This window comes from Rattus norvegicus, chromosome 6 (assembly GCF_036323735.1).
Source record: "Rattus norvegicus strain BN/NHsdMcwi chromosome 6, GRCr8, whole genome shotgun sequence".
NCBI classification, from domain to species: Eukaryota; Metazoa; Chordata; class Mammalia; order Rodentia; family Muridae; genus Rattus; species Rattus norvegicus.
Genome location: NC_086024.1, coordinates 103,601,867 through 103,617,937, shown reverse-complemented (window position 1 = coordinate 103,617,937; position 16,071 = coordinate 103,601,867). Strand labels below are relative to the sequence as shown.

Here is a 16,071-nt window from a genome sequence, read left to right as displayed (position 1 = left end):
ATTCATGTGCAAAGTCCCCAGCATATTCTCAAAATTAAACAGAGGCTAATGGTGCTAAGACTGAAGACAGGAGCATGAGAATGAAGAACACGCTGTGACTGTGCCCAACACCTCCACTGCTCTGTTCCCTCAAGTTAGAAAGCCTCTTGAAAGCAAGGGGCTGTTTGTTCATTTCTTTAAAAACATTTGTTTTTAAATTTACTTTTAATGTGTAGGTTGTTTTGCCTGCATGTGTGTTTGAGTACCATGTGTGTGCCTGTATCCAAGGAGGCCAGAAGAGGACACTGGATTGCCTCTGACTAGAATTACAGATGGCTGTGAGCCACCACATGGGTGCTAGGAATCAAACCCAGGTCCCATGGAAAGCAGCAAATGCTCACCTGCTGAGCCTTCTTTCCAGCCTTCTATAACTCAACAGCTGGAATAGAAATACCATGCTTTCAACAGCCTATCTATCTCTGCTAGATAGATGACTGAACGTCCATTTTCTTACTTATAGCTTCAGTGATCAGGATATGGTTCCAGTCTCAATGTCTGATTATGATGTCTGGTCACAGGTAATGTCTGTGATTAACTGTAGAGTCCATGCATACCAGACACCTACTGATGGAAACCTCCAACTGAAATTACTGTTTGCCTCCTGGCCTTCAATGCAGAGGTGAAAATAACTACTGTCTGCATAGTCTGATTCCCTTGGGTGGTCCATGTCTGTCTACCTCTGGGCTTTTGGGTAGTGAGGCAAGATGAGTTTGTTTGGGTCACATTGTCTTTTCAGTCTGAATCTTCATGTGTGACTTAGTTGAACTTGTCTTTGCAGGAGAAGCACTGGCAAGCCCGTAAAGGAACACAGGTCAGTGAAGATAAACAATGAGTGATAACTCAACTGTGGACCAGGGTCTGGTCAGAAATGGACAAGGAGACAGTGAGGAGGAGGGGGCTGCAGACTGGACCGATGGGCTTATGACCAGACAGAGGGGAGAGAAACTCCAGGGAAAACAGCATCTGAGGGTCTGGGTAATTCCTTTTCCTGTCACTCACCTGAGCAGCAAAGAGCTTAGCACCAAAGAGAGGCCATTTCCGAGCCACAGTCAGGTAGATGCGGATGCACTCAGGAGGGGAGCAGCCTTGTAATGCTGCCCACTTGGTGGCCATCATGTCTGCCAAGTGCCTGTAGAAAGACATGCTAGTGAAGTGCCTGCCTGTTTTCATTACAGCTCCCAGGCTTCCCCACAGGTTTCCTCCAGCCCACCTCAGCTGCTCAGGGGGTGCTCCATTTCGATAGTGCCTTGGGTAAAACCTGTCAAGGACCTGCTGGAGGAGATGCTGGGCTTTGGCCGGAGGTGTACCCCCAGGGCCTGGCAGCGTAGGTTTCTCCAAGTCCCCATACTCCACCTGAGGTGGAAAGAGATAGCAGTCGTGAGTCTGGGTGGTTGTGCTGTTCGAGAAGTGGACAAGCCCCTTACCGAATCACTGCCTTATCAGATAACAATGGCAAGAATTAACCCCATGTTTCATAGACATTAGAGAACCATCCTGAAGGTCCTAGAAGATGGAAGGGCTTACAGACTGGAGGACAGAAGAGGGCTTGGTGTCACCGGCTCAGGCATCAGCCCCTTGAACTTTGTTCAAGTTATTTAAACTCTGAATGTCAACCCTGTCCTAAGTGGGGATGGAAAGTACGCAGATACATCTGGAATGCTGCTTGTGACTTGCTGCAGACAATTCACACTGATGACTATAACTATGAAGACCACCGTGCAGCCCAGGCTGGCCTGCCACCCGGACTGGCCTTGAACTTGTGCCAACTCTGCCTTAGCTCTCCAAATGCTGAGATTATAGGTGTGTGCCACCACACCTGACTGCATCTGTAGGAGCCATGGATACCCCTGGCAGAGAGCCTTCTATATGAAAGACGAAGGGGAGCCATTCAAATGCATGCCCATGCACATACCCTGGATGGCGGCAGGAAGGGAGTTGTGTTCTTCAAATACACAGAAATAAACTGAAGCACCAAAGCAACTTGACCAAGTTCTCATATTGGAGGGAGGCCGGGACATAAGCCCAGGCTTTCAGTTCCCTGTTGTCTCCCCTGCACACAGCATCCATGTGCAGTGAGTAAGGAGGTCACTGCCTCCGTACAACAGAGCCCCTCCCTGCTGCCCCAGGATCTGCAGTCTTCCATCAGGTTTCATGGTGTTTTCAACAGGAAGAAACCTACCTGTGCCATCAAGGCAGCCATTTCGAGGGCCAGTTCCTTGGTGACTGGAAATCTTCCTGCCACTATTTCGCCACTGGTTTGGAAGGCAAGTAGCAGCCGCTCTCTCTCTGTCTCCCCTTTTACTTGACTTCGAAAGTATAGCCTATAGTGAAGACAGTGAAAAACCAGATCTCAGCTGGCACCCTGAACAAAAATAAGGCTTTCCCTGACTCTTTCTCTTGACCCCTCAAGTGAGGATAACTGTTTACACCATTTGTAAGCCTCTTTTCTACTACCCACGAAATTTGTAGCCAAGCCTAACCTAGATGTGGGCATGCAGGTCTCACGCAGAGGAACAGATGGTTAGTCCTGAACACACCACCACTACACATGGACTTTGCATGAAGATTATGGTACCTCTACACAGTTTATTAGAGGTCTGGATGAACTAAGACTCCCAAGAGACTAATGGAAAATATTTGCCTAGAGGCATACTGGGACAAATGTCTCTTACTTAAATTGGTAGAAAGTACCTGTGTGTGTCCTGAAGTTGATATACGGGAAATTTTTATTCCTTAGCTTTAAATATTTCGTGCTTATTCAAATCTGTACTCTCAGAGGGTAATGTACAGCATCCCCTGGCCTCAGTATGCTTTTGTGGCACGTATGCATACATACCCGTGTGCACATGGCAGTCTAGAGAGTGCCAACAGAACACCTGTACTGTCACCATCTCCTGAGGGAGCGATCAGAAGCCCTCATGCCCACCCCACCCTCAGCAGCTCTCAGGACCTGTTCTTGTACATCAGCTTCACAACTCGTGTCCCACCCTCAGACTTTCCGGGATGCAGCTCCTTCAGCGTTTGCTCCCACTTGGAGATGGCATCGCAGATCTTAAAGAGGAAAAGAGGAGTGTCAGCAAGGCCCCGGGGCTGGGGTGGGGATGAGGTCCGGCCAAGCCGAGTGACGCTCTGCTTTAGACGGCTGCCCTGTGAGGTCTCAGGCTGCAAGGATGGGAAGTGCCTACCAATTCCCTTTCAGATAAGGAGCTGGAGAGCACCATGGATGTAGTTAGCACTGCAAGAAATGATCACTGCCAAACTGGCTTTGTGAAGACTAGCATCTGAGGGACCAGACTAGGCAGGCCCCAGTCAAAGTCCATGGCATCGTGGCTCCATTTTTATTTCACTCACCACATTCCCCTTTCAATAAATACACCCAAAGCCTGCTCTGACCAAAGCCTTACAGATACCCATACATTTACTAGGAGGGTATGTGGCAGTTTTTCCATGCACTGTTAAAGACTAGCCCTTTGTTCCAGGATAAGGAAGAAAGCAGATGCTGGAGCCAGATGCGCCCATCCATTCCTACAAACACTTAACACCCCAGACCACTGAACAGACCAACCGAGGACCCCGCCCCAAACTCAGCATCCATGAGCATCTGTCTGTAAGCATGGGCAGACAGAGGAAAAGCTAGGTGATAGTCCCACCCCCTGGTTGTCAGCACAGCTGCTGACCTAAGAGGGCAGACAGCATGGGGACAAGCTTGGCCGAGCTCCCTCATCTTTACCCTGGGCTAAGAGGCTCTGCCCCGGATGCTGCACAGTCCTGTGAGGGAGACAGGACTGTGAGGATTTGTCTCCAGGGTCGAGGCCTGCATAGATAATACATTTTAGGATGTCACTGAAATGTTGGCCTGGAGATAGCATCTTGGTTTCAGTGCCACTCAGGGCTCTGAAGAGTTAGGCGCGCACACGGGACGGGCTCTGACCCACCACCTGTATCTCTGAGCTAAGAGGAAGAGTGGGACGTTTACCTTGACACGCCCTTGGAGACAGTGCTCCAGGTCCCTGCCCGAAGGATCATCTGTGAAGAGGGCAAAGCCAGACTGGGATGGCTTTCTCATGCCTGTCTCCTGGTTCAGCCGCTGGAGGAACTCATCAACTGTGGAGGAGCCATCAAAACCAACCACCTGGGGATGGGGAGAGGAACCCTGAACCAGCAAACCTCCTGAGGAACTGTCACAGGGGATCACGGAAGGGTCTGAACACAGCGTGGAGAGGTACAAGGGTGGGGGCAAGATGTCAAAGCCACATCCCATTCAGAAGAACCTGAGCCTGCCCACTAAACTGGAACCGGACAGAGGCCTAGTTACTCTTTTGTAGTCAGTATTCTGGGAGTTTTATCTCAGGCTTTTCTGGTCCAATGTCTCAGCTTCCCTGTTCCCATGATGGGTTCAGGAGACCTAACTGCAAGGCACCAAGTAGTTCCATACTTTGGATTCAAACTCGTTTCTCCTTTCACACACTATACTACGAATGCCATTCCCACCTCGAATCTAGGCTAAATCTGAAAGCCTACAAGGTTTAGCAGCAGCCAGAAGTGTTCTCTGGACAGTGATATGGACAGACCTGGGACAGGCACGTGCTCAACCTCCTACCTGGTAAGTCCCATTGGCAAAGTGCACAGGGATGCTGAAGGGCAAGGAGTGATGGAAGGGGTTCCGAAGCAAGATGGACACCACTTCCATCCGCGATGGTCTGGCCTCCCGTTCTCCTGTCTGCAGGGTTCGCTCCACGGCTCGCTGGCAGTATATGGCATACTGACCAGTTTCACTTCTGAAAACAGAAGGAAATATTGGGAATTCCTTCCTCTTGGCACCCTGTGGTATATACCACACCGAGCCAGGATAAAAGCTAACTGGACTGGTTGTGTGGACCTGAAAACTAGCATGGGATGTCATTACATTTTTATTTGGGGAGGGAGTACACTTGTGGAGGTTAGAGGATAACTTGTGGGAGCTGTTCTCTCCTACCGTGTGGGTCCTGGGAGTCGTCAGCCTTGGCAGCAAATCTCCTTTACCTACTGAGCCCCCTCACCTGGTGCATTTGTCACTGTGGACCTATTATTCGCAGCACATGGCTGCCATGGCTGGCTGGCTGGCTGGCTGGCTGGCTGGCTGGCTTCCTTCCTTCCTTCCTTCCTTCCTTCCTTCCTTCCTTCCTTCCTTTCCTTCTTGCAGGATATTTGATCACATTGTGAACCCCAAGATTGTGCTATTTACTGTAAAGCCTTGTTTCTAGTGGTGGCTTAGCCCTTAGCACCAGCCTTTAATCCTTCTTGATGGAATATAGGCACACCCTTTGCACACACCTTTAATCGCAAACAATGAAGGTAAAGTTAATTTGTATAAGGAAGCACCCAGGCTTGAAAGTGATGTCTAACTGAGTGGCAGACATGACACATCAGAATAGGATATGCCCAGCTCTCAGGAGAAGAGAGAGGAAAGAGAAGCCACTGGAGAGAGCAGTGCAGAGAGGAAGAGGAGGAGGCGATTTTACAGGGAGTTTCACAGAGACAGGTTGCAGTGAGAGAACAAGCTAGACACGGGTGAAGACAGAATGAGCCAGAGAACGAGAAGGAGCCAGAGGACTAGAACGTATTCCCAAAGTCAAGCAATTCAGGAGAGGCAGGGAGAGAGAAGCCAGACTGAATCAGTCAGCTTGGAGAGGAGTTAGAGCCAGAATGGCCAATGTGAACCAACCAGCCAGAGCTCAGAAGGAGCTAGGAAGGGGTGAGTGTATTCTGTAGCAACTTTCAGAGGCTGAAAACATTCCAGGCCTAGAAAAGATGGCAAGGAGGCTAGAAGCTTCCAGGACTAGGCCTAGGTTAGCTGACAGAGGCAGCAAGCCTGGGAGATGACAGTCACTTCAGGCAAATAAAAGATACTATTACCTTTCCTCCCTCCCTCCACCCCTTCTTAAAACCTATACTAGGGATCTAAGCCAGGGCCTGGTGTCTGCCCTAGCTGAGCTCTTCCCTACCCCTATACTCGGGTATTTTCTTACAGCCAGAAGAAGAGGAAATAAACATTTGGGGATAATGTGGGATAGCATGGCCATTCCATGAGAATGTCCCCCAAATACCCAAGCACACAGAGATTGGTGTTCAAAGCTAAAGTCTCCACCTGCTCAGGTGTACACAGTGAGTCTCTCAACCCTGAGCAGCTCTGAGGGGAGATGCAGTTAGTTCAACCTCTTCCTCCCCCTCATCCCTTTGAATCATGCCTGTCAATAGTGTGGTAGTGACAGAGAGAATGCTCTCACTCACCTGGGATCTGCATGGCGTTGAAGCTGCTGTTTGACATACCAGAGGAAGTGGTGCTGAGGCAGGAAGAGTGGGGCACACAGAGCCAGGAGCTGCCAGCACTGCCATGGAACAGGCAGTGTGGTCAGTGGTGGGTTCCTGCCATTGCAGTTTTGAGCTACAGAACCTACACTGTTTTCCCCCAACCAGAACCTCAACCCCCCTGACAGGCACTGGGATAGCTGCCTTGGCCAGGCATTGCCCAGAATGGTAGTCACACTGTGAGCACGCACACATCAGGCAACCATGCTCAAGCAACTTGCTGCACAGAAGCTGCCCACTGTTTAGGACGGGAGAACACCTGCCCAGGCACCTGCTCCCTCCTTCTCTACCCCCTAACCAGCTCTTACAAATGGCTCCAGCCAGTTAAATCCCAGCGCATGCTCACCTGCATGAGAGAGTACTTCTGAGGTGGGCGGCGACTGATCTGCTTCATGAGCTGGCAGTAGATCTCACTCTGTAGCTCGGGGTGAACGAGGCAGACCTGCAGTGCTGTCTGAGCCAGCGACACGTGGTAGTCCACCGAGGCGGCTTCCACTGGCACATTGATGAAGAGCTGGCAGGACTGGAAGGAGGGTGGCGGTGGGTTATTCTTGTGACATGCAATGGTACTTCAGAGCCTCAAGACTCGAGTTCACTAATGACCAGCCTTCTCCAGAGGGAGCGACTGTTTCTGCATGTGAGGCTGAAAGGGGCTACTTACTGTAGGGTCAGAATTACATACACCTTCTTTAAATGCTTCTATTACATAAGTTTGCCATTACCAGACAGGGTAGCACAATGTAGCTCAGACTGGCATTTAACTCCAAGTCCTGCCTCTGCCTCCTGGGATGGATTTTGAGCATTTAGCACCACACTAGCCCCTTAGCAAATTCTTTTTTTTTTTTAGGCCAGAATATGCGAATGGACACAGAGACTGTAAACTAGGTCAGGTCTCTGGTGTCCAGAGTAGTGCAAACTGGCCCTTCTATTGTTACTTGAGGTTGGTGGCAGCTCCTCAAGGGAGAGCTTTTGCTGGTAATTCCTAGAGCCCCAGAGCTTCTTCCTGGGTTGCAGAAGGGTTATGTTCCTGCCGTAAAGGAGCCATAAAGGGAACCATGTGGGACTTTCTCTTCCTCCCCACAACCCTGGGGCCACCCTGTAAGCAGAGTTCTCCTGTGCTGTGATGGGGTCAAGTTGTGCCAGGCTGAGCTTGGGCACCCAAATCACCAGGCTCCACTCCCATATTACCTTGAAGAGCTTGAGGGCCTCCGTCTGTAGAGCCTCGGAGGGCAGCGTGGTGAGGGAAGCACACAGCCCTTCTTGACTGTAGCACAGCATGGGGTGCCTCCAGAGCGGGGAGTCTGCACAAAGCATGGACCAGAGAGCAATGCAATCACTACAGGGAAAACTCACCTCCTACCTACCAGTCCCAGCTCAGACTTGCAGGGAAGACTGTGGCTTAATGCTATGGGAAACGTGGGTTTTGCTGGGTTGATCATCTACAGGCTGGAGGCCATGTCAGTGTTTTGCAAGTTGCACACTCCCATACAGCTAAGGAGGAAGGCGGCCAAAGCACTGCCGAGGAGCCGCAAAGGTTAAGTGAACACAGCTGTGAGTACACACACGCAGGGACAGCCTTCCCTCCAGTTTCAGGCTGGAGGAACAGATGCGTCAGCCTGAAACACACCTACCCTGAGAGCAGTAGAAAAGACACCTCAGGTTGGTCCACGAGGACCCTGAGGATTAGTAGCAAAATAAGGACTCCCAACATCCCAGGCTTGGGTTGGTCTGATCCAAATTGAAGCTTCACTTATTAACAAACTCAACTGTAGATTAACCAGCTGCCTCCCACTCGACCCCCTACCCCCATGTCTTCTGCATAGCTAGCAAAGCTACCGATTAAACAGAGTAAACATTCACCTAGGCTTCTGGGAAGTCTGTTTCCCAGACAGACTCCCTCACGCACAGTGGTTTCCTCAGTGTTGTGACCAGACATGGAGAGAGCAACACTGGAGCGTGCGATGGGACTTCCCTCAGGCACGCTCAGCGCAGCTTATGTGTAACAGTGCTCTCTGCTTCTCTTCCGATTAGAGCCCTGCCAGGTCCCTGCTGCCCAGGCACCGATGGCCACTCCTTCTTTCCTTACCTGGGTTGCCCTCACCGTCCATCAGTTTCCCAATGAGCTGCTCATAGACAGTGCCCACCTTGGCACTGCTGCCACCTGCAGCCACTGTGAGGTGGTAAAGCCATGTGTCCTGGGAGATGACAGAAAACACTCAGATGTAATGTGGTAGGAGGAGGGCTTTGGGGCAGGGGATGCAGCTCAGAAACAGAACACTCGTCTAACGTGTAAGGCTCTGGGTTTGATTCTCAGGCTATGTGAGACCCTGTCTTGGGGCGTGGGTGTGTTGGGGGAGGCGGGCTTTCATTAGTTTGGCTGGCATTAAGTCAAGATCACCCCTCCAAAGAGAGAGACAGGATCAGGTAAACCCAAGTTTCAAAGTAGAAGCTCTGTCATGGTGCATGATGAAGAGACGGATGCCGGGAGGAAATAGAACTTGAATTTGGAAAGCTCAGGGGAGAGAAGGGGAGTCAGAACACAGGTCAAGCTCCTCCCTTACCTTTTCATGCTTGGTGCCTATGAGGAGGTAGGTGGGGCTGTGCTCTGGTGGGTGGATCACCAGTGTGCAGTGAGAGGACAGCAAGCGTCCAGTTCCTCCAGCCTCATAGTCTTCGTCTGAGTCGCAGGATCGATCTACTTCCTCTATATGAGCGTCCCGAACAGGTAGGCAGCCCAGGGGTCTCTGTGGACATGAGCCTTCCATGAATAGGAAAACAGATGGAGAAGGAAGTCTCCTTTTCGAATGCTTAGGCTGTGTGGGGCTGGAGATCATACATGTGGACAGAAGGCAGTTAGGTGAGGAGACAGAAGAGGCAGCATGGCAGAAGACTGCTTTAGAAAGTCCAGCGGACTACATGGCCATGATGCTGGCCGTGTGCCCGGGAGGGAGCTGGACAGCCAGTCTTTGCATTTGCTGAAGGTAAGCTGGGGACTGTGTCAGTGACATGCAGCTATGCAGCTTGGAGGTGGCACTGTTAGGAAGCTCATACCTTGTCCTCGTGGCTCCGGTAGTAGTAGAAGGTTTTCCCAACAAGGGCACACCAGACCAGCTTGGAGTGGCCATGCTTTACCTGTAAGTAAAGTGACTTCTCTAGACCAGGGCTGGCCAAGACAGGCCAAGGGAAGGTTGCCAAAATCAGGTCTCCTCTCACAGTGAAACTGCTACATTACGTAACCCAGCCACTGCCACTGTCGGGCCACCCAGGACCTATGACCGGCCAGTGAAAGATTATCCTGGAAATCAGAATATTCTAGCTGGCAGAGGCAGAGTTGTAAGGATGCCTCGCAAGGTAAAAAAAGGGCCCCTGGTGGTGTGAATCACCAGGGAACAGCAACTGCGCTCTCACACAGAAGAACGGAAGAACGGAAGAACGGCAGACTGACTCATGGGAAGCAGAGGCTCAGGAAAGTCTGAGCAAGCGCCTGCTGGCTGAGCTCAGCCACTGTCCCTAAGTGTTCAGCCTGTTAATGCGCTCCCTAGTTAACTCCCCTTTCATCCCGACACAGCTAGTTATACTGTGGGGGGCCACGACTAATGTCCTAAACATTTAGTAAAAACATTTCTTTTCCTTCCGTCTTGAGAGTAAGTGTTCTGATAGCCCCCATCTCTGTTTCCAGAATCACCACCATTATTTTGTATGTTCAAATCATATTTGGGGGCCAACCCACTAAGCACTGGGATGTAGTTCTTAGAGAATGGAGCCTACCATCTCTGGGCACTCCCATATCGGGCTCTTATTACCTCCCTCCTAGTTCCACTTGTACCTTCGTCAGCCAGCCCTTCACAGTAGGCTTGGTGCCCCCTTGATGCAGGGCTGGAGGGCCAGTGACCTGCACCTTCAGCAGGCTCTGTAGGACCCGGATCCATTCTTCCAGGAGGCTGGGGGACTCTGCTGTTAGGTAGTAGATTTTGTTTCCAGAGATGAGCTGTGGGTGTGGGTTGGGGGTAGGGGTTAAAGCTAGCAACAGTCTGAAGGCACAGATCCTTCGACATGCTGGCCTCCCCACTGACCACCTGTTCTCTCCCCTTCCTATCGTCCCTGACTTTCTTCCCTTCCTTTTATCTCTCATTCTGTCTCTTCTTTCTCATGCTCACAACCTAAGAGTACATCCTTCTCGTGGTGTGACATCATCCACTCATGTTTTGTTTGGCCTCATCTTTGCCTCAGTCACAGCCATACCTGAGCCCAACACCATGCAGTCTATGCTGCTACAAGCAGGCTCACCTGAAATGTCTGTGCTTCTTCCCCTCGGACAATCTGGCAATGAGAGTTCAGATCCACTTGACCTTGAGGTTTCCGAATGACGTCATTCTGTGAAAGGAAGGAGTAAAGAGGAGAGCATTGGAGTTGGAGGCTTCTCAGATCACCATTTCTTACTCCAGGTCACAGGCTTGAAGGAAAAAGAGAGTCCCACGCTATGGTACAATGAGTGACTTGTTCTAGATTTTTATTCTAGCAAAATAAAACCATAATTAGGAACATGAAACCCTCTAACGTAGGCCTTAAAGGATCTCAAAAAGCAGACTTTAAAATGGGATCAGAAACCCATCTATAAAGTCCTCCTAGTCCTTTGACCAAAATATGTGCAGTGACACGTCCCTAGTCGCAGCTCTTTAGTGGGCCGCGGCAAGAGGCTTAGTCAAAGGACGCATACATCACTATTATCCAGGATTATTAGACATTACTAATTGATAGTGGCATGTTTCTCACCGAGGTATATAGGCTCAGAATCCTTAATGTGGGCATGCTAGAAACAATGTCTACTAAGCAATCAGTTTCTCGAGAGACAGATCCTTTTTTCCTCTTTATTAAAACATTATGATTGGGTCTGCCAACCTGTTCTCAATATCCAAGGCTCCTCAATTCCAGACCGTGGAGGAAGAAGGGGAAACAATGAACTTTTCTGTTAGAACAATCCAGAAGAGGTAAGGGCAGCCTGGGAACAACCTTTTACAAGGCTAGGCATACGAGGAAATCAGTTCTGAAGGAAGAGGAAATCCCTAACCAGCTGGCCTAGGACTGCTTTGATAGTCCTTCAGCTCATTTTGAGAACAGGTGACTACCTCAGAGTCTCCTGTGTGGCTCGGCACCTGCAAAGGCCAGTCAGGCCGTCAAGTCTTCTACCTGCCAGGCCTCAAGCCACACTGCCTTCCCTTTAGTCCCTTATACGGTTCTGGGTCTGGGCTGTGCTTGTGTGGTTCCGTGGTCATGGTCCTGAGGGGGGACTCACCGGAGACTTGTAGTATAGAATTTGTCCCTGTCTCAGGACAAACCAGCGCCTCTTCCAGGTCTTCACCCGGCTCCCCATTTTCAGCAGGTAGCCTGACTTTTCCAGTGTCTCCTGAAGTAGAAAGCAAGAAGAGAAGAGGGGACAAAAGGGAGTCGCATGAGGCTCCTGAGCGGTTAAAGGCAAGGAGGAGAGGGGGCAAACGGGAAGAAGTCGGATGAGGACCCTGAGGAGAAAAAGACAAGGAGGGAAAGGGGAAAGTCACAGAAGGCTGCCGACACCACTCAAGACAAAATGGTCTAGGCCACCTCTGTCATTGTGTGTCTAATGAGTATTTCCAGGCGCCGTGCTCCTGTGAGATCCAGAGAGAACTGAATAAATAAGGTAAGGCAGTACTACCGTGAGATCTCAGTGAGGACTGGGGAAGACCACCCAGTCGCCGTGAGATGGTGGCACACCAGGGGCTGTCAGCAGCAGAGAAGCTGGCCAGAGAAGCTGGCTTCAGGGAAGAGTAGCATCCCACCTCACCTACGTCAATGAGGTTCCAACCCTCCTAGTGCTGGGACCTTTCAATACAGCTCATGCTGTGCTGGCCCCAAACCATACAATTATTTTTGTTGCTACTTTATAACCATAGTTTTGCTACTGTTGTGAATTGTAAAATCCCTGATATTCAGGATGTCTGATATGTAATCCCTGTGAAAGGGTTGCTTGACTCCCATGGGGTTGAGACCCACAAGTTGAGAAGAATCACTGCTCTAACTGAAAGGCTAGTCCTCACAGACCAGCAGAGAGGAGGAAGGCCATTTGAGGCATCAGAGATGGGAGAAAGCAGGCAGGTCTCTAGCCACAGGCACATCCATAAAACACAGCAGGAACCATGACGACCATGAGGCAGAGAAGACAGGAGGGCCTGAGGCAGCCACCTGACTGCTGAACCTTAACTGTTAGCTCATGCCAGCACCTGAGGGTCAGGATGGAGATTAAAGAGGGTAACAGGTGCAAACCGTCATGGGTTTTGAGAAATTCCTGGGCTTGAACTCTGTCTTTCTTCATCTTGGAGTTTGTGCACAGCTGTCTCTGAAACCCACTCGAGCCTCCTTCTCCCTACTTTCTCTGGGTTCTTCCCCTCGCTCTCTGCTGCCTTCATGGGCACTGAGGCCCAGGCAACCTCTGCTCAGGCTCACCCCTCCTAGCGCCCTTCCCCATCCCACACATGTACTGTGCTCACCCCCTCCCCACCCCACACATGTACTGTCACATGCTCACTCCCTCCCCATCCCACACATGTACTGAGCTCACCCCCTCCCCACCCACACATGTACTGTGCTCACCCCCTCCCCACCCCACACATGTACTGTGCTCACCCCTCCCCACCCCACACATGTACTGTGCTCACCCCTTCCCCACCCCACACATGTACTGTCACATGCTCACCCCCTCCCCACCCCACACATGTACTGTGCTCACCCCTTCCCCACCCCACACATGTACTGTGCTCACCCCCTCCCCACCCACACATGTACTGTGCTCACCCCCTCCCCATCCCACACATGTACTGTGCTCACCCCCTCCCCACCCACACATGTACTGTGCTCACCCCCTCCCCATCCCACACATGTACTGTGCTCACCCCCTCCCCACCCCACACATGTACTGTGCTCACCCCCTCCCCACCCACACATGTACTGTGCTCACCCCCTCCCCATCCCACACATGTACTGTGCTCACCCCCTCCCCATCCCACACATGTACTGTGCTCACCCCCTCCCCCCCACACGTGTACTGTGCTCACCCCGTCAGTGGAGTACGCTGAAGTGCGCTGGAGTTTGTGCTCAGGTTCTGAGTAGTCACTGTCCAGGGAGCAGGCATCAGGAGGGATGGCATAGTCCCCCTCGGAGCTCAGTGAGGACATGGAGACCCCTAGCCAGAGGAAAAGGAGTCAGGAATCAAAGCTGGGATCCCACACCCCTTCCACCCAGGGCCAGAGATGCAAGGCCTTCATTACCCACTGGGATCCCAAGTCTGGAACTGAGGGTTAAACTGTTAGAGACCCCAGGCAGAGAACAGGCAAGAAAAACGGAGTCCCTCCCCTTCTCTGTACCTCTCTTGATGGCCCGGGGGCTGCCTAGTCCACTGGTCTTCCTATACTCAGAGCAAGGGACTGACATCCGGAAACTCGCTTGAGAGCCGCAGTCATCATCGGACCCAGAGGACTCATCCACAAAAGGCACGTTGCTGATCTGTGTGGCTTTCTGCAAGAGAGGAGCCTCCCCAACTACAGCTTCGAAACAAGCCCTCTTCCACACAACAGCTGTATCTACTTTGGTATGTCTACACAGTCTGTCTGGGGAAACATGAGGCCATCACCCAGCTGAGCCACTGCTGACCAGATGGTAGTCCCAAGCAATGCAAAGTCCTTTTCTGACCTCACTCCTATGGTCTTACCTCCATGCTGCTCTCTGGATCTCCACTCCCTACCCCAGAGAGCTGCGATCTCTTCACTAGGAGGTTAGAGAGCCATACTGCAAGTCAAGTGTAGTACAGGACACTGAGACAGGGGGAGACCTTTCAGTGTACTAAGAGTGCAGCAGGAGCACAGCCAAGCAATACTCTAGTGCTCACCGTGGCGGTACACTCATGGTGGCACACTCATGGTGGCACACGGCTTTAATTCCAGCACCCAGGAGGCAGAGGTAGGCAGATTTCCAAAGAGGTGAGCCTGGCTCTACCGGGTGAGGCCAGCTGGGGATACACAGTGAGACCCAGTCTCAAACCAACTAACAAAGCCCAACAAACAAAAAACACCCTATTGTGACACGGCATTTGGAAGTGTTTGTCCACTTGCTAGCTTCATCTTTCCCCCTTTTGTCCTTTTTTTTTTTTTTTTTGGAGGGTGGGGTGGGGGGCTGGGTAGTCCTGAAGGTAGAACACAGAACCCCACTCTTTCATCGCAGAGTACATCTCCGGCCCACGGAGCACTTTTAGAAAGCAATTTGGCAGAACCTATCAGAATCTAAAGCTTTCATAGAACCTGCCCAACAATTCTATCTCTCGTTAGAATTGTCTTCTGATGGAAACACGTGTGGTGCAGTGACACCCATTGCAATATTTATTTAAAAAAAAAATACATGGTTACAATCTACTGTAAGTCAGTGGAGGGAGACCTAAGGTAAAGTGTCTACTCTGCAGATAATACACAGAAAACATGGAAGGCCAGGCGGACTCGGTCAGGTGAGTAAGTGACGTTAGTGTACAGGATCCCGTGTGTGCGTGTGTCTGTCTGCATGTATGGCAGGAGGAGAGTGGAGTGGAGAGAAACGGAAGTAAGGAGAGAGCACAGGTCACATGTGCTATCTGCAGATCAGCTGCAATTGCAACAGAAGGCCTTGCAGAGTAAACATCACGCACTGAGTGTTAGCTCTGAGGTCAGGAATTGGGGAAAGCAATGTGAGAGAAACCTCTGTGGTTTTATTCATCTAAGGAAAAGCTTTGAAAGCATTACTAATATTACTAATATGATTTAAAAATGAGTAAGCGCTGGGAGTGTAGCTCTGTGGTATGGGGTCCGCCTAGCAAGAGGAGATGTGTTCTAGCTCAGGCACTGCAAAAACAAACAAAAGCCACTGGCAAAAATGAAAATGTCATGTTGCAGTTACATGATGAATCTTTATCATAAATTATCAAATATGACAAAAGGATGGGTGGGCAGTGCTCTCGTTCCTGCCTGGCTTGGAACTGCAGTGAACTGAATAAACTCAAGAAAACAACCACACAAGGGAGGCTGGGCTCCCTGACTGCGATCACCACGATCACCTCATGAAGCTGCCTGACCCTCCAGCCAAGGCGAGCACTGCCCTGGGATTAGGGGCCCCTTTTTTCAAGGCAGTTGCTTACCCCCTTCAGTGCTGTGTAGACAGGCACAGTGACATTCTTATAAATAAGGCCAGAGAAAGCTCCAGGGAATGCAAGGGCAGGCGGTCCTGATGCTGAGGGGAAAAGAGGGAGGTGATGAACCCAGGAGGCTCAACTGAGCCAGAAGCTCAGGGAGGCAACTGGGCAAACGCCTGAATATCTCCTCTTCCTACTTTTGTTCCTGTGACTTCCCTTGGCTTAGGATCCCCAAGGACAAAGAACCCAGGCATCACCACAGAACCCAGGCATCACCACAGAACCCAGGCATCACCCTTAACCATTTCCTCTCCATGTCCCACTCTTGCTGAAGTGAGTTGCAAACACACCCCTGTCACTGCAGATGCTATGGTGCTCAGTGACTCCTGAGCCAGTGGGCAGTGCCCATCTGAACCACGGGGTTCAGGGCTCTCCCACCCACCCAACCACCCCCAGGCCAGCCCTGCAGGAGGGAAACACTAAGAGTCAGGAGGTGAAACTTG

At 51.0% G+C, this 16,071-nt stretch overlaps 2 protein-coding genes across 10 annotated transcripts in view; one reads left to right on the top strand and one right to left on the bottom strand.

Moving 5' to 3' along the window:
• Positions 1-16,071, bottom strand: part of Plekhh1 (pleckstrin homology, MyTH4 and FERM domain containing H1) — a 49,426-nt gene that overhangs the window by 3,792 nt on the left and 29,563 nt on the right. For 7 of the 8 annotated variants that reach the window (XR_005505523.2, NM_001395591.1, XM_039112286.2 and 4 more), the window contains 18 exons: positions 15,575-15,666; positions 13,782-13,932; positions 13,473-13,600; positions 11,681-11,791; positions 10,675-10,761; positions 10,214-10,375; positions 9,439-9,519; positions 8,949-9,131; positions 8,474-8,582; positions 7,576-7,688; positions 6,734-6,910; positions 6,310-6,407; positions 4,640-4,817; positions 4,016-4,171; positions 2,990-3,090; positions 2,219-2,360; positions 1,250-1,392; positions 1,039-1,168 (listed from right to left, as the gene is read on the bottom strand). Coding sequence is in view for 7 of the 8 variants with exons in the window: in NM_001395591.1 (NP_001382520.1) it covers positions 1,039-1,168; positions 1,250-1,392; positions 2,219-2,360; positions 2,990-3,090; positions 4,016-4,171; positions 4,640-4,817; positions 6,310-6,407; positions 6,734-6,910; positions 7,576-7,688; positions 8,474-8,582; positions 8,949-9,131; positions 9,439-9,519; positions 10,214-10,375; positions 10,675-10,761; positions 11,681-11,791; positions 13,473-13,600; positions 13,782-13,932; positions 15,575-15,666 (2,342 nt within the window). In the remaining variant the exon portion in view is untranslated. Of the gene's footprint in view, positions 1-1,038; positions 1,169-1,249; positions 1,393-2,218; positions 2,361-2,989; positions 3,091-4,015; positions 4,172-4,639; positions 4,818-6,309; positions 6,408-6,733; positions 6,911-7,575; positions 7,689-8,473; positions 8,583-8,948; positions 9,132-9,438; positions 9,520-10,213; positions 10,376-10,674; positions 10,762-11,680; positions 11,792-13,472; positions 13,601-13,781; positions 13,933-15,574; positions 15,667-16,071 lie in introns of those variants that run through there. The other variant, XM_063261930.1, reaches the window with a different exon arrangement.
• Positions 1-16,071, top strand: part of Pigh (phosphatidylinositol glycan anchor biosynthesis, class H) — a 28,846-nt gene that overhangs the window by 12,277 nt on the left and 498 nt on the right. Inside the window, exons 4-5 of one of the 2 annotated variants that reach the window (XR_010052119.1) lie at positions 818-850; positions 1,518-14,005. The gene's annotated coding sequence lies outside the window, so the exon portion shown is untranslated. Of the gene's footprint in view, positions 1-817; positions 14,006-16,071 lie in introns of both variants that reach the window. The other variant, XR_010052120.1, reaches the window with a different exon arrangement.